Here is a 17,613-nt window from a genome sequence, read left to right on the forward strand (position 1 = left end):
GTGTAAATGAAGGCGAGAGAAAGAGAGAAAGAAAGAGAGAGAGAGAGAGAGAGAGAAAGAAAGAAAGAAAGAAAGAAAGAAAGAAAGAAAGAAAGAAAGAAAGAAAGAAAGAAAGAAATCAGGGAGGTTAGCCTATCTCTGGCGAGCCTCGCCCCACCCCGGAGAGCCGTCTCCCTCCCTCCCCCCCCCCAGTCCCGGGTCTTGGGAGCGAAACCTGAGCGCCTGGGCTGGGCCGGGCTCTCCCCTTGGCCGCGGTCCGATGCTTGGCAGGCGAGGCGAGGCAAGGCAAGGGGGCTGAGCGCAGCGCCTCCATGCGCAGCCCTCTCCTCCGCAGCGCGCCTCTCCGCCGCCCGCCCCGTCCAGCCCCGTCCAACCCCACTTTCCCCTCCGGCGGCCGCTCATGGAGGGCTCCTCGCCGCCCTCCTCCGCCCTCAAGCGGGGCCCGGGGGGAGCCGGGCTACAGCCGGCCGGCGAGGAGGAGGCGGCGGCGGGGCCCGAGGAAGAGGCGCCCGTGCCCAAGAACTACCTGTGGCTCAGCATCCTCTCCTGCTTCTGCCCCGCCTACCCCATCAACATCGTCGCCTTCGTCTTCTCCATTTGGGTGAGTGAGCCCCGCCGCCAGGGGGACCCCCGGAGCGGACCCCCGGCCTTGGGGGGGGGGAGGGAGGGAGGGGGCAGCCCGCCTCCGCCCTGCACCGTCCCCGGGTGGGATGTCCCAGTGGCTCCTCGACCCCCCCCCCGTCCCCGTGTCTTGCGTGTTGGCTCAGGAGTCCCGTTCGAGGAAATGCGGGGAGAAGCGCAGCCCTTGGTGCCTGGGAGGTTTCGCCTCGGACCTGCCGCTCCCTCGATGCGCGTTGTCCCCATCCCAGTTCTCAAAACTCAAAAATAAGCCCCCGTGGGGCGAAAACGCGCGGTCGCTTGAGCCTCCTTTCTTCCCTGTTCCAGCCAGGATCGAACGCACGAACGTTCGAAGAACGTTCAGCCAGGATCGAACGCACGAACGTTCGAAGAACGTTCAGCCAGGATCGAACGCACGAACGTTCTTCCCTGTTCCAGCCAGGATTCAGCCAGGATCGAACGCACGAACAGGGAAGAACGTCCGTGCGTTCGATCCTGGCTGAACGTTCTTCGAACGTTCGTGCGTTCGATCCTGGCTGAATCCTGGCTGGAACAGGGAAGAAAGGAGGCTCAAGCGACCGTGCGTTTTCGCCCATGGAGAGGTTTGAGGATGGGGACGATGCGCATCGAGAGAGCGGCGGGCCCGAGGCGAAACCTCCCAGGCATAAATGCTGAAAACCCACGCCGTACGCGAGTTTACTCGGAAGTAAACTCGGTGCTTGCAGTGGGGCTTCCTCCAGGGTCAACCTGCGCAGGCTGAGCGTTCTCCTCCGTTGCGTTGAGGATGCGGTCCAAGTTGGCTTCCCGTCCCTTATTTACAGTTTCTCGTTCAAACACAGGGATTAAAGGTACTTAAACGGCTCCCCGCTCCAAAAACCGGCTTTGGACCACCCAAAATCAGACATTCTTCAGACTGGGGACTCTTTTCTGCAAGGGGTCTTTCCCCGTTTTCCAGTCCAAAACCTGGCTAAGTTCTCCAAAACTGGGTGCCTGCACCCTCAAAATATGGCTTATTATTCTTATACGCCCAAGGAAGCAGGAGTTGTGAGTAACTCTGTTTAGGCTCTCAATGTAAGGAACTGAGAACCATCTTCAGTCTGGTTTGTCTACGCTTCATTTCTTTAGGTGAAACGTTGCTTTGCGCTGTCTTCTGTGGTTACATGCAAGTTTTGAGGTTTCTGGATCTCTCTTTCAGTGCGAAGCTTTACAATTGTGTGATGTGGGTGTTAAAAACTGCCACATGCGCGGATGATCTTATTTCTCTCTCTTAATTAAAAAAAAAAAAAAAAACAGTTTTGCCAATGGCATCTGGTGGATTACAGTGCCCTGTGCAAGTACCAGCTCACAGCTGGTAGGCAGGAATGTTAAGAAGTAGTGATGGCAGGAATGTTAAGAAGTAGTGATAGTATGACCCTGAGACATAGGATGCTCATGGCAGAATATGCGGATAGCACTTCCTACCCCTTTGGTACAGATAATAATAATAATAAACCAAATAATTGATTATTCCTGTAATTATATCCCTCAGTCTGCGCCCCCCCCCCACCAAAGAAAGACTGCCGGACCCCAACAAGTTATACAGCCAGCACCAGGACTGTTTTGTGTAGGTTTCTGAGGGGAAGTGCAATTGTCTACTCCCTCTCATTTCTCTCATGCCAGTGTCCTCGGGATGAACTGTGCATGAGAAAGGGATGAACTCTTCCTGCCCCCTCCCCCCAAACCTGGGCACTTTATCAGAAGCCCCCTTCCCTGGTGTAGTGGTTAAGAGCAGAGTTTTGGAGCGGTGGACTCTGATCTGGAGAGCCGGGTTTGATTCCCCACTCCTCCACGTGAGTGGAGGAGGCTAATCTGGTGAGCCGGGTTGGTTCCCCCACTCCTACACTTGAAGCCAGCTGGGTGACCTTGGGCTAGTCACAGCTCTCTCCGAACTCTCTCAGCCCCACCTACATCACAGGGTGTCTGTTGTGGGGAGGGGAAGGGAAGGTGATTGTAAGCCGGTTTGATTCTTCCTTAAGTGGCAGAGAAAGCCAGCATAAAAAAATCTTCTCCTTCTTCTTTATGTGGGTATGTTCCTTCAGAACAGCACTGAAGAGCTTAGACTTGGCAGAGAAGCAATCTCTTGCATTATTGATCTACTTTCCTTAGAGAGGGTTTCAGAAAGGGTGGGGGCATTGTCCTTAGAATCCTCCTCCTACAACTGTAGGATCTAACCCCTACAGCAGTTTTTTTTTTTTTGCTTTTTGTTTGTAAAAAATTCAGCACCATTGCATACAAAACCAATTTTTATTTTGTGGAACTTAGAGTTTTAGCAAGTTTACAAAGTCTTGCTTGCAGACTTCACTACCATGCAGGTAATTGACCTGGGGGTTATACCTAAGATCACATTTTTTAAAAATTCTGCAATAATCAATCAATAATTGATTACAGTCCTGGACCAGCAGAATAAAATATACGTTAACAGAGTGGTAATAAGAATATATAGCTTCCCACTTCCTTTGTCGTATTCCCAACTTTGGATGTCATTTACACTCCTCATTCTATTTATAAATGTGCTGTGAAAACAAGGGAGAATAAAATCCACTTTTTGAACCTCTCTTTAGTTCTGTGAGTGTGCAAAAAGGGCAACTGAAGGGACTAGTCAGCATTTAGGGTCCCTGAATGCCCCTTGAACTCTGGGATGATCCTGCACGTCATTCCCAGAGACAGATTAGTTGTGGAACATCTATAAAAGAAGTTGGGCTGGAGGATCTTTTCAACTTTTTGAATATAGGCATGCCTTCCAAAGATTCCTGGACAGATCTGACTGGCTCAAGACTGAGATACATCACACACCACTGATTGTTACCCCCAAACTTCCCCTTCCTCTTCTTTTGTGCAACTGAATCATCAAGAGAGGGTGTCCTTTTGCTCCAGATGAATGAACTAACCTTGAGTGAGCACCTACCATCCACTGGTTCTCTGCTTGCAGTCACTAACAGGATTAAATCCATCCATAAACTATCACTGAAATGGGGAGGGGAGACCCTGCCCCTTGAATCAGTCTCATTAATAACGTTGGTCATGAGTTTTAAAAGGCTGACCGTATGAAATTGCTTTGTATTTGATGCAGACCAAAATTCACCTCTGTTAAACTGCTGATTCTGGGGTCCTCTGTACCCTGGAAGTATCCTTTGCAGTGTAGGGAAACTTTAGCCTTTCACCATTCAAATAGCAGGCCTGGTTCACATATGCAGGAAAACAAGGTACTGATGAGGTGGGTGAACATACTATGACCTCTTTTGCTATATTCCCATTTCCTTCAGATTAAAAAAAAAACCTCATACAAAGATAAAACTAGTTCTCCAGGGAGAAAAGTTATGTCGTCGTCCGTCCCCCCACCCCCCCGCAATCTTGCTTGCTGCACTGTCTGCAGGGAAATTTTAACGTAGGGAGACTTTCCAACATGCAATCCTTTGCCTGCAGTCAGAAGTGACACCATCCATTATATTGCTTAATATTCTGTTTTGTTCTCCAGTTTGCTAACCAGGCCAAGGGAACAGAAAAAGGAGCAAACTGCCTGCACTAAGTCATTGTTAAGAGTGTTGTTCCCAGCACCCACAAGCTGTGCACAGTGCCTAGTGCCATTTCCATTTAAATGGATTTTCTGCCCCTTCCTCTGTTCCAAAGGGCTGCTGACTGGTGCTGTTGGTACCAGCTGAGAGCACTGGTTTCAATCGATCCGGCGTTTCCTTCTTGCAACACCCGAGCATCTGGTTGGTGGAAAAGGAACTTTCCACTGATGTCGGTGTTTGGAAGAAGGATCACAAAGCCCCTTTGCTTTGAAGGCCAATAAGTTTCTTACGGCAGAAGCTTTTGTGGAATAGAAGCAGAGTCCACTTTGGTAGATGTTTGAAGCATTTGTTCTCTGTTGGCGGAGAGAAACAGAGAGAAAAACATACCCACACACAAGTGCAGAGGGGAAAAATGTAAAGTGGGGAGGACACAAAAGGTCGTGAAATATAGGGGGTATGGTCAGTCAGTCTGGGTCACTACCTTGTAAAAACCAAGTGAGTAGCTGTGGCTTAGTGGCAGAGCATCTGCTCTGCATGCAGAAGTCCCGAGTTCAATCCCTGGTCCCTCCAGTTAAAATGACAAGATGGTACATGATGTGATAACCTCTGCTTGAGACCCTGGAGAGCTTCTAATCTTGATCGACCAAGGGACTCGTATGCTAAAGATCCCTTTTTCAGACCAGCTGTGTCCCTGCCCTCTTCAGTCAGTGGACTGCTTGGTACATATCCTTTTGCATTGTCCTTATGTATACCAACTTAGGCTAAAATGGATTATACCATGTTTTAACAAATGGTCCACATCTTCCTGATAAACTTTGGAGCAAAAGATTCAGTTCCTCTTAGAGGACTCAGACCTTCAGCTTACTTATTTTGTTGCTCGTTTTTTGGAGGCTGCAGAGAAGAGACGAAGAACGGGACGGGGGGAGAAAGAAGATGAAGGGACTGACTCAGTATAAGGCTGCTTCTCGTGTTCAGTACAAGATCGCCAACCCTTTTGCTATTGTGAATAAAGAGCACCTTGATCTGTCCACAGTTGTCACAGAAGTACTGTGCTGTGACAATGATTCTCCTTTTTCCAGTTTATTTGCCTTTCTACCCATGTATATAGCTGATGCATCTGGTAAAGAGGGCCTCTAGGCCACTCAGAGCTTCTACCACAATAAACTTGATAGTCTTTAAGATTCCACAAGACACCGAGCTGGGGGGTTGTTATTTTTTTGCCACTGCTGAATACTGTAATGCTGCTACCTGTCTGGAATCTGTATACCAAAGATGCTGTACAATCAGCATCAAAGGTGAGTGAGATGCAGCTAGACAAAGAATGATTCTGCAGTGATAGAGACAGCCTGCCATAAACTTAAGAAGACTAGACAAATGTTGTACCTTTTGTTTGGGAGACATTTTCCTCTGTGGTTTGAGCCAAGCATGGCACCGTTGCCCACCTGGAGTTTATTTCAATGTTTGCTCTGGTGTGGCAGTTTTCTCTCTCTGGACAGTATCTCTGCTTCACTGTTTACAGTGATTCATTGTTTTAATTCAGCTGTTCTCTGCTTATGCTTTCCTTTGAGTTGTGGCGGGTTGTTTTAAAGTTAATTGTAATGGGTGTTCTTATTCTGTGTTGTGTTTGATGAAGGCTTAGATGGAATTGTAATCTGTCTGTACCTTTTTTTTTTTTTACCAGGTAAGAAATAAATCAATAGAACCAGGGAATGAGCATCTTGGTTTCCCTCCAACCCTACACTGGTTTTGTGTCCTGAAACTGCCTCGGGGAGCAGCTGTTTGCATGTAATTTTTACATGTAAATTACATAATTTTAGCAACAAATAGCAGCTCCCCAGGGTGGTGTTTCAGGATGTGAAAATGTCATGCGGGTGGGGGCGGGGGATGAGGCTGAATCCAGTTTCCGTGCATGTTGCCATTGAGATCAGAATGAGGCCTCTGTTTGTCTGTGATGCACAAACTCCCTTGCACATCTGATACAAATGTGCGACTTGGACTTTTAAGTCAATTGCTGAGAAGACCTGAGTTCAAATCCCTCCTTTACCATGAAGCAAACTGGGTGACCTTGGCCCAGGCACTGTTGCTCCCAGCCTGTCGTCCTGAACAAAACCCTTGTGAGGATAAAATAGGTGGGGAAGAACCACTACTACTGTGAGACCCTTGGAGGAAAGGAGGGATAAAAATGTGATCTTGAGGCTGCCCCTGACCCAGCATCCCAACGGTCTTGCAAACACATCATCCCACTTTTCAGCTCCATCTCCAGCAGTGCCCATCAGACCGTCTCACATCCCTCCTCCATGAGATCATGCTTTTGTTTACTTGGCAGGCTGAGGACAAAGAAGTTTTGAGGTTCCCTGGCTGCAGCTTGTGCTGCCCAACCAATACAGATTGCTGCGTTCCTCTGAGGCCTAGAGAACTCCTTTACATTTTGTAGGACAGGAGGCTACAAGGCCCAGGTGAGAAGCCCCAGCAAGCTGGCCTGCTAGGCTATTATTTTTCTCCCCCTGCTGTCAATGTAGACGGTTCCCATAGCTCTTCTGTCTTTGATGGTTCAGGCAAAGCCATTCTCTCTAGGGCTGCTTTGGAGGGTGGACTCTATGGCATTATACCCTGCTGTGGTCCTTCCTCTCCTCAAGCCCTTCCCTCCCCAAGCTCCACCTCCAAATCTCCAGGAATTTCCCAACCTTGAGTTAATAACCCTGCCTCCCTTACCTGGATTGACCTATCCTTGGCAGTGGAACTGGTGGCATCTCAGTTTCTCCACCCTAGCCAAAAACAACCCCCCCCACACACACACACTGCTAACTTTCTTGTGACCTCTTACACAATTCAGATCCCCACCGGGACATGAGATATTAATGCAGCAACCTGGACTCTATTAATGCTTCCCAAGTTTAACCGTTTTGCAGGAGGCGCATCAGGCTGTGGGCAGATGCGGTTGAATCCTTCCTGCAGGAAAAAAAAGTGCCCTTGTTATTGATTACAAATGTAAAAGACAGGAGCGGGGGTGGCTGATGGGGAGAGAAGTGGAGAAGAAGGACTTTGGTTGCAAAAGAGGCCGTTTTGCAAAACTTAATGGACTGCGGTGTGGTGGATTACCAGGGGCAGGAGGAGAAATGGACAGATCTTTATCAGCTCTGGGAGATTCGAAGTGGTTTGGGCCTTTGCCAGAGCCTTTGAGTGAAGCTGCGAGGGTATGGAGACAGAAGATATTTGCTAACAGGAAAAGCTTTCCCCCCACTCCTCTGGGGTGCTGTGTTAAAGCACTCAGAGGTGCCTGGCATCAAGTGTACAGACAATTGAATGAGCTCTCCTCTGAATCTGTTTATCGACTGCTTGCAATGAGAGAAAATGGGCCAAATGGCTCAAGGACCTGCCAGTTTGTACCTGCCTAGTACAGGGATGGCCCCTGATCCTGAACTGACCCCTTATTTTTGTCCTTCTCCCTGCTTGTATTCCCTCCCCCATTTCATTCAGGGCAGGGATCATCAACCTCTTGCAATTAAAAAAAAGGAAAAAGAGATCAACAAAGAGCCAGTATAAGAAACCCCATTCACATAAATAAAAACATACAGCTTAATATTACTAACAGTTGGCGCATTGATGAATAATCCATGAAGTTTCTACAGCTCAAGTTCTGGCTACTGTGAGTTGTTTATTAGGAAATGGCACACACAAAATGGCATTACATAGGGTTGCCAGCTACAGGGTTGGGAAATACCTGGAGAATTGGGGGGGGTGGAGCCTGAGGAGGGCGGAGTTTGGAGAGGAGAGGGACTTCAGTGGGGTTTAATGCCATAGAGTCCAACTTCCAAAGCCGCCATTTTCTCCAGGGGAACTGATCTCTGTTGCCTGGAGATCAGTTGTGATCTCCAGGCACCACTGGAGGTTGTCAACCCTACACTTACAAGAAGTAACAAATCTACAATGGAGCACTTTGTGTGATTGTTTTAGTACACTGGCATAAATCCGTGCATGGTTTGCACTTGGATTATTAGAACTGTTCACCTCTATAATTCCTATGGTTGCCAATCTTCAAGTAATAACTGGAGATCTCCTGCTATTACAACTGATCTCCAGCCAACAGAGATCAGTTCACCTGGAGAAAATGGCCGCTTTGGCAATTGGACTCTATGGCGTTGAAGTCCCTCTCCTCCCCAAACCTCACCCTCCTCAGGCTCCACCCCCAAAACCTAGTGAACACTGCAGCAGGCTGAAGATTTGGGTGTTTCCGGAAGAGCCCCTATTTTAACCTGAAATGTTGCAGGTAGTACTGTGTGAGTGTGTGGCCCTCAGACGCTCCAAAAGACAAGGCCAACATGCAACAGGAGATAACTTTTTTTTTGTCTTTGAACATTGTTCCTGACCAATCAGAAGCCAAGATAAAGGATTTGGCAAGCTTTTTCTCCTGATGCTGCTGTTCTTTGAGGTTGAATGCTGACCACTGCAAGAGGGAGCCAAGATTAGGACTTTGATATCCTTTGGGAGCCAAAGGCGAGCATAAATATTGGATATCCAGCCTGCTCTAATTAGACCTTGCTGGGCCAATGATCTTTCCAGCATGCAGAGGAATGAACAGGATACTGTCTTTGGTGTGTTAAAACTTGCTGAGCTGACTTCAGGGATATGTTTATGAGCAGCGGCCACAGCTCAATGGAAAAGCACCTGCGAACGGTCCCAAGTCCAATCCCCAGCGCGCCAGCCAAAAAAATAATAATCTCAGGTAGTAAGAGAGAGCAGCTGCTTCTATGAGTATGTTTCACATTTATATCCATCCTTTCCATTAAGGACGTTAATGTAGAAATAGCATTGTATGTCAAAGATGTGTACACTTGTGAAGAAGTACATGAATCTGAGCATGGTAGTTCAGTTGAGAGTCTATGGGTACAAATAAAAGGAGTAAGAAATAATCATGATATTATGGTGGGGGTCTGCTATCGACCACCAAACCAGGCAGAGGACTTGGATGAGACACTCCTAGACCAGATTACAAAGTTCTCAAAGAGATGGGACATGGGAGATTTTAATTACCCAGATATCTGTGGGAAGTCCAACTCTGCTAAAAATGCAAGATCCAATAAATTCCTGACTTGTCTTGCTGACAACTTCCTGTTCCTGAAAGTGGACAGGGAAACAAGGGGATCTGCTATCTTAGATTTGATTCTAGCAGGGAAGAACTGGTTGATAAAGTAGTAGGCACCCTGGGTAGTAGTGACCATGTAATCTTGGAATTTGCAATCTTGAGGAAAGGAAAAACTGTACGTAGTCAGACATATAGGTTGGACTTTAGGAGAGCAAATTTAACAAACTTATGCTGGGTAGAATCCCATGGTCAGAAATACTTAAGGAGAGGGGAGTTCAGGAAGGGTGGGAGTTTCTTAAAAATGAAATACTGAAGGCGCAATCACAAACCATTCCTATAAGAATGGAAAATGGGAGGAACCTAAAGAGGCCAGGGTGGCTCCATAAACAGCTTTTTAAAGATTTGAGAACTAAAAAAGACTCATTTAGGAAGTGGAAAGAGGGCCTTATAACCAAAGATGAATGTAAATAAATAACTAGTGCTTGTAGGGAGAGTGCTAGGAAAGCTAAAGCTCACTATGAGCTTAGGCTAGTGAGAGATGCTAAACACAACAAAAAAGGGTTCTTTTCCTATGTACAGAGTAAGAATAAGAAAAAGGACAAAATAAGCCCATTGCGGGGACCGGAAAGTAAAATTGTAACAGGAGATGAAAAGAGTTCAGAATTTCTCAATTCCTACTTTTCCTCAGTCTTTTCTTGTGAGGGAAGTGGTGCTCAACATGGCATAAACAGAACACGTGATGAGGGAAAGGATTTGCAGCCTAGGATTGGCATTGGGGTAGTGCACAAACACATAGTTTCTTTAAATGAAACAAAGTCCTCAGGGCCAGATAAATTGCATCCAAGGGCACTCAAAGAACTTGCAAATGTAATTTCTGAGCCTCTGTCCATTATTTTTGAGAAGTCTTGGAGAACAGGTGAGGTGCCAGCAGATTAGAGGCAGGCAAAAGTTGTCCCCATCTTTAAGAAGGGGGGAAAGGAGGATCCAGGTAACTAGCGACGCATCAGCTTGACTTCTATACCAGGAAAAGTTTTTGAACAAATCATCAAACAGTCAGTCCTTGAGCATTTAGAAAGGATGGATCTGATTTCTAAGAGCCAGCACTGGTTTCTCAAGAACAAGTCATGTCAGACTAATCTTATCTCCTTTTTTTGAGAAAGTTACTACCTTGCTGGATCAGCTAAGCCCTGATCTGGATGGCCCAGGCTAGCCTGATCTCGTCAGATCTCAGAAGCTAAGCAGGGTTGGCCCTGGTTAGCATTTGGATGGGAGACCACCAAGGAATACCAGGGTTGCTGTGCAGAGGAAGGCACTGGCAAACCACCTCTGTTAGTCTCTTGCCATGAAAACCCCAAAAGGGGTCGCCATAAGTTGGCTGCGACTTGACGGCACTTTACACACACACACACAAGCAGTATTGGCAAGACCCTAGGCTACCAGAGATGGAGATATATGGAGTGTTATTTCAGTATCCCCCAAAGGACTCCTCCTCTTATCAGATGACACTCCTCCCAGAAAAACATCGCTTGTTAAAGGATGCACCTATTAACGCCAAGGGTACATTCAGGCATCATGACAAAGTGCAATGAAGCTTCAGTTGGGCATGAACACAGTTTGTTGATGTGCTTGCATTTACCCCTTGTTCCTTCTTCAGTTAGGGCTGCCAGCTCCGGGTAGGGAAATACCTGGAGATTTGGGGGCAGGGCCTGAGGAGGGCGGGGTTTGGGGAGGGGTGGGACTTTAATGCCATAGATTCCAGTGGCCAAAGCGGCCATTTTCTCCAGGTGAACTGATCTCTATCAGCTGGAGATCAGTTGTAACAGCAGATCTCCAGCTAGTACCTGGAGGTTGGCAACCCTACCTTCCACACAAAAAGCTTGATTGAACACTTTGTGGCTCCAGTTCACTGTGATGTTTGACTGCAGATGCATTGATGGATGGGAAATTGCTTACTGCACTCAAACCAGGATTCTAAACCTCAGTTTCATCCCAGTTTTCTCCATACAGGTTGGCAGCTTCAGCACAGCATTATCACCTGCAGCCCACATCTGTCAACATGCAAACAATTTCCAGATACATAGTATGCGGTTGATAGTAAGACTCCAGCAAACCCTTAATTGTATATATTGATGGGCAATCCTAAACAGTTACGTATTTTCCCAAAGCCAGAGTACTAGTATGCACTGCTGCGTAAGGTGTGTCTTGAGGAGTTCTGATGTAGAACTAGGGTTGCCAGCGCCCTCTTTGCCATCAGCGGGAGGTTTTTGGAGTGGAGCCTGAGGAGGGCGGGGTTTGGGGCTGGGAGGGACTTCAATGTCATAGAGTCCAATGGCCAAAGCAGCCATTTTGTCCAAGTGAACTGATCTCTATCGGCTGGAGATCGGTTGTAATAGTAGATCTCCAGCTAGTACCTGGAGGTTAACCAACAGAAAAATTCACCAGTACTGTAAAGTAGGAACAGTAAAACTAGGAAACCAGTACTAGGCTCTACTATATAATATATATCGAAATACTAACACCATATCTATACAAAATGACATACAGTGCAACAAAGTAATACAATGTGAAACAATTATACACTGTGTGAGAAATAACAATGGACAAGGAACATATAATCAAACAAAAAAATGCAGTTCTCCAAAAGTCCATTGGACTTCCCTTCCAACAAGGAACAAGATGAGTATGATGGAGTAAGTCCACTTCTGTCCTCTTCTTAAATCTTATTTTTGCAGAATAATGCCAAAAGTTGCTGACATGCAATGCAAGGAAACGTCCTCCGGATTAATAATGTTTTCACCACAAGGTGGCTTCTTCAGCCTTAGAAAACTTGCTCAGAAAATTCCCTCCGCCTTCCAATAGTCTTGCCAAGATGTTGGCAACCCTATCTGGAACTGTATATCCAATATGCACCATGTGGATCCAACTCCTGTTCTAGATGAGTTTAAAAAGTATGGCGCCTGTTTTCAGGTCGGTTTTTAAGCAGAAATCAACCGTGACGTCGCGAGCTCCAGTACTAAAAACAGGATCAACATTGTTTGCTTGTTTTTAATAATTAGTCATCCTATTTTTTGAAAAACATTTTTATTTTGCAGGCAGTGAACAGTTACAATGACGGAGATTTTGAAGGGTCAAAGAGGCTGGGCCACAATGCCTTCTGGGTAGCCATCGCATCAATTATTATTGGGATCGTGATCATAGCGCTGTACTGCGTAGTCCATTTCACTACGGTAAGCACTATTGGGCCCTTCCTGTCATTCTGCAATTGCACAAATGCCGTGGGTTTGGGCAGCAGGGGTAATGGGTGGTATCATGCCACCCATACAGCCATTCATGCAACCGAAGTGTTCTTGCTTAATTCCTGGGAGCCACAGCTCTAACAGTCTTTGTGAGTTTTTAGCTTTGTTAGATGCCATGAATAGGGTACTAGCTGGAGATCTGCTATTACAACTGATCTCCAGTCAATAAAGATCAGTTCTCCTGGAGAAAATAGCTACTTTGGCAATTGGACTCTAGGGCATTGAGTCCCAAACCCCACCCTCCTCAGGCTCCATCCCAAAAATCTCCAGGTATTTCCCAACCCGGAGCTGGCAACCCTAGCCATGAACCTTCTGAAAAAGATGGGCTTTAAATTGTTCTATAAATATTAGGTTGAATACAACCAGATTTTCTGCTGGCAAAAAATGGAAGAAGGGATCCCCTTTGGCTGCCAAAAATGTTATGCCAGGGATCATGAGATCTGAACATAAGAACATAAGAAAAGCCATGCTGGACCATCAAGTCCAGCAGTGTGTTCACACAGTGGCCAACCAGGTGCCTCTAGGAAGCCCCCAAACAAGACGACTGCAGCAGCACTATCCTGCCTGTGTCCCACAGCACCTAATATATTCGGTATGCTCCTCTGATCCTGGAGAGAATCTGCTTGGACAAAAGCTATGTGGGAAGGGTGCTGTAGTAAGGAGAGGAACTGGATGAAATTGAGTGGGAAAGCTGGCTGGATCTAACCCACAATGAATAATAAATTACGGTCACTCCACTAGGTTTCTCAATTAGTTTCAGTTTCTGCGGACTCAAAATATGAGATTCGTCAATTGTACTGTCACCAGGGCATGGTATATGGCTAATGATGTTGTATGCTGAAGTGCCAATGCATGTCACGTGCGATCCAGCAAAGGCGACAGTAAGAAACACCTTTACATGTCAACTTAGGGGAGAGGCTGTGGCTCAGTGGTAGAGCATCTGCTTGGCATGCAGAAGGTCCCAGGTTCAATCCTCAGCATCTTCAGTTAATGGGACTAGGCAAGTAGGTGATGTGAAAGACATCCTCTGCCTGAGACCCTGGAGAGCTGCTGCCGGTCTGAGTAGACAATACTGACTTTGATGGACCAAGGGTCCGATTCAGTATAAGGCCGCTTCATGTGTTCAACTATCAAATACCATCCAATATTAAATACTGCAGCAAGATTGCCAGCTGTCAAATATCACATACCATTTTTTTCAAGCTGTCTTCTAGAGAACCCTGGATTTTTTGGAAACGTATTGGGGATTAAAATATTGTCAAAGGCTTTCAGGGTCAGAGTTCATTGGTTCTCGTAGGTTATCCGGGCTGTGTGACCATGGTCTTGGTATTTTCTTTCCTGACGTTTCGCCAGCAGCTGTGGCAGGCATCTTCAGAGGAGTAACACTGAAGGACAGTGTCTCTCAGTGTCAAGTGTGTGGGAAGAGTAATATACAGTCAGAAGGGGGTTGGGTTTGATCGGAGTCATTGTCCTGCAAAGTATTACAGGTAATGTGCAAATCATTGTCCTGTAAGGATCAAGATAATGTGCTAATGAGGGTGTGGTATGTTAACGTGGAACCATTGTATCCTGAAGTGATCTGTTAGCCATGTGGATTAGCCTTGGATTCCACATGTTATTATGGACTGTAGTCTTTGTTTATTGTATTGGGGATTGCGTAATAAGAGCAGCTGAAACATGGCTTGCCACCACTAGAGAACTTCCTCTGGAGGAAACTAAGGAGGTAGCTTGGTCTAGAACAGAGGCCCGGCACTCCCCTGTGTGAACTGATTGGGCCGCTCAGAAAACAGCCCAGAATCCTTTGCAGCATGCTGGGGCTCTGTGGCTGACGGCTCCTCGGGTCAGAAATTTGGGCATCTCTGTGATACACAGTGGTGCAAACCTGCCACCAGTGTTTTCCAGTAGCCGAGCTCCCTCTCAAACACTGCACAATATCTGTGTGTGTAAAGTGCCTTCAAGTCGCAGCCGACTTATGGCGACCCCTTTTGGGGTTTTCATGGCAAGAGACTATCAGAGGTGCCTTCCTCTGCACAGCAACCCTGGTCTTCCTTGGTGGTCTCCCATCCAAATACTAACCAGGGCTGACCCTGCTTAGCTTCTGAGATCTGACGAGATCAGGCTAGCCTGGGCCATCCAGGTCAGGGCTATATCTATTGCCAGGTTATCACCACTGGGAGTTAAACATACAGAGATTATTCAGAGAATATTCAAGGGGTTCCAAGACCACTTGGGGATTATTCAACCCTGATATTTGTAAAGGAGAACTTTTGTGAGCAAATGGGTATCAACTTGTAAAGTGTTCTTTCCCCCAAGTCCATAACATGACAATTTGCACCACCTGAAATTCCTTCATTCCAAACACCCCGAAATGGGTTCTGCCCAAAGAAACCTTTAACTGTACTGCACCAGGGAATTGAGGCTTCATTGCCTGCCCCTGCAGAGAATATTCAAGGGGTTCTGAGACCACTTCGGGACTATTCAACCCCAATATTTGTAAAGGAGAACTTTTGTGAGCAAGTAGGTGTCAACTTGTAAAGTGTTCTTACCCCCCATGTCCGTAACATGACAATTTGCACCACCTGAAATTCCTTCATCCCAAACACCCCAGAAAGTCAGACCAGAACCAACGGGTTGAAATTAAATCAAAAGAGTTTCCGTCTTGACATTAGGAAGAAATTTCTAACAGTTTGAGCGGTTCCTCAGTGGAACAGGCTTCCTCAAGAGGTGGTAAGTGTTCCTTCCATGGAGGTTTTTAAGCAGAGGCTAGATGGCCATCTGTCAGCAATGCTGATTCTATTAACTTGGGCAGTTCATGGGAGGGGGGTCATCTTGGCCATCTTCTAGACATGGAGTAGGGGTCACTGGGAGTGTGTGGGGGAGGTAGTTGTGAGTTTCCGGCATTGTGCAGGGGGTTGGACTAGATGACCCAGGTGGTCCCTTCCAACTCTATGATTCTATTAATTGGGTTCTCCCCACAGAAACCTCTAACTGTTCAGTGAACTCAAGTTCCAATGCCTGCCCTGCCTTCAAGCAGGCAGGTATGACTGAAAATGCTTGGAACAAGAGATTTCTCATGGCAGCCTCTTTCCGGTTACTGACCGTTGTCTCCCATCAACAACCAGGCCCTTCCAGTACCTAAAGCCAAGGCTGCTCTGCTGTTCACAGGCAGCGTGGGGTCACAGCCTTATCACTGGCACCAACAACAGCACTGCTTCCCTATCGCCTCCCCCATTTCGATGTTTTCAAGTTAGTGAAGCAGATCAACTTCTCATGAGTCTTAAAATGTATTCTGTTCCACAGCCGATGCAATGAGGTCATGCCAATGGAAGTGGTGGGAAAGCTTCACATTCTCTGTTAAGCTTGTTTAACAAGCACTGCCATAGCTTTAAAGCCTGACTCTTCAGAACACCCAAACAGATTCAGGGTTTGGAATGAAGGAAATTTCATGTGTTATGTACCAATGATGCAAATCATTACATCCCTGCAAAATTGCTTATTTTTGCCCAGACCTCTCAAGTCATATGTTTTGTTCTAAATCCAATGCTGGAATTTGCAGTTGTGGAGGGTAAGAGTGGGGTGCTGAATAGAAGAGTATCATCAGCGTGGTGTAGTGGTTAAGAGCCGTGGTTTGGAGCTGTGGACTCTGATCTGGAGAACCAGGTTTGATTCCCCACTCCCCCACATGAGCGGCGGAGGCTAATCTGGTGAACTGGATTTGTTTCCCCACTCCTACACACAAAGTCATCTGGGTGACCTTGGGCCAGTTACACTCTCTCAGCCCCACCTACCTCACAGGGTGTCTGTTGTGGGGAGGGGAAGGTGATTGTGAGCCGGCTTGAGTCTCCCTTAAGTGGTAGAGAAAGTTGGCATATAAAAACCAACTCTTCTTCTTCATATCAAGCACATGGTATTATTTAGTACTTTGCAGGGTTCGATTCCTAACAAGAGACCAAATGGATGTAGTTGCCAGATGACCAGGAAGAAAAATGAACCTGGCCTGCTCTTGTGCTTTGGTATGAAGAAATCGGTGGGTGACACTTTGTAGCGCATGGTGGGGTATTTTTTTCTTTTGCATCCTGAATGGCTGTGCAGACTGGACATCCAACTGGGCACCGGTCCATGTTCTGGTGCCACAAGGTCAAAGACTAGCACCTCTGCTAATGGTCCAGAGTTATGTGAAATTGTTTCTTCCGCGATTAAAGAAGGAAGAGCTCCCTGCGCTTTGTGTAAAAGGTAAAAAAGAAGATAAAAGATACTAACAAAAAACCCATTAGCAAACATCAAGTCGTTTCCTGACAATCAGGAATCTTATCAGTTTTTCAGTACCCCCTGATCTCCCTGATGCACAATTCAAGCCTGACAGGCAACAGGATGACAGCAGCCAATGCAGACTTAATGCCCCTGATTGAAAAGAGCATCGAACCGCTAATGCAACGGGTCGTTTGTTTAATAGGCACAAGGACCATTAAATAAAACATCCATTAGGCCTTCAAGATGAATAATTTAAACCTGGAATCAAACTTTCTCCCTCTGTCTCCCCTTCTATCTCCCTTTCCCTTCCCCTCTCTTTGAAACAAACGCCCGCCCGTTATTTTTACCCTAATGCAGTATGCCATCTGAAGACCAAGAGTGGACATGAAAGGTCGCCGTCTTCAAGCCCTCTGGGAAAAGCAGAAAATCCCAAACAAAGAAGAGAAAAAGGAGGGATCCTCCAGCCCAGACTGATCAATTGACCAGGAGGCACAGTCACTAGTGAACAGACTGGTCATTCTTGCCAGTCACAGGGCTGTGTGATGAGAGAAGTAAGCGGTATTTCTTCAATAATGCTATTCTAGAATAACACTCCCTCCCCTGTTTTAGTGTATGTCCGAGATGCAGCCTGTGTCCGTAATGCATCGTATTGCGGTATGTACACCCCTTCCCGTGTGGAGCGTCTCCCAGGCTGGAGGGTTTCACTGGCTGAACTAGTGAGAGTTGGAAGAACAGAACCGCAATGTGCTGGACAATCTCTCCTTGACTTCCCCAATGCTGCCGTTGGACTGCCACAGCTCGCTAGATCTATTAA

The 17,613-nt window shown here is 46.7% G+C and overlaps 1 protein-coding gene across 1 annotated transcript; it reads left to right on the forward strand.

The window, feature by feature from the left end:
* Window positions 1-400: 400 nt before the first annotated feature.
* Window positions 401-17,247, forward strand: TMEM233 (transmembrane protein 233). Its single transcript, XM_056859741.1, has 3 exons — window positions 401-601; window positions 12,345-12,479; window positions 17,157-17,247. The coding sequence occupies exons 1-3, from the start codon at window positions 401-403 to the stop codon at window positions 17,166-17,168; spliced, it is 348 nt and encodes a 115-aa protein (XP_056715719.1). The 3' UTR covers window positions 17,169-17,247.
* The last annotated feature ends 366 nt before the right edge of the window (window positions 17,248-17,613 follow it).

This window comes from Euleptes europaea, chromosome 13 (genome assembly GCF_029931775.1).
Source record: "Euleptes europaea isolate rEulEur1 chromosome 13, rEulEur1.hap1, whole genome shotgun sequence".
In the NCBI taxonomy this organism is placed as follows: domain Eukaryota; kingdom Metazoa; phylum Chordata; class Lepidosauria; order Squamata; family Sphaerodactylidae; genus Euleptes; species Euleptes europaea.

Excerpts from the sequence above, each read along its gene's own strand:
- TMEM233 (XM_056859741.1), top strand. The coding sequence starts at position 401 with ATGGAGGGCTCCTCGCCGCCCTCCTCCGCCCTCAAGCGGGGCCCGGGG. Across the intron at positions 602-12,344 it reads CCTTCGTCTTCTCCATTTGG|GCAGTGAACAGTTACAATGA; the intron begins GTGAGTGAGCCC and ends TTTATTTTGCAG.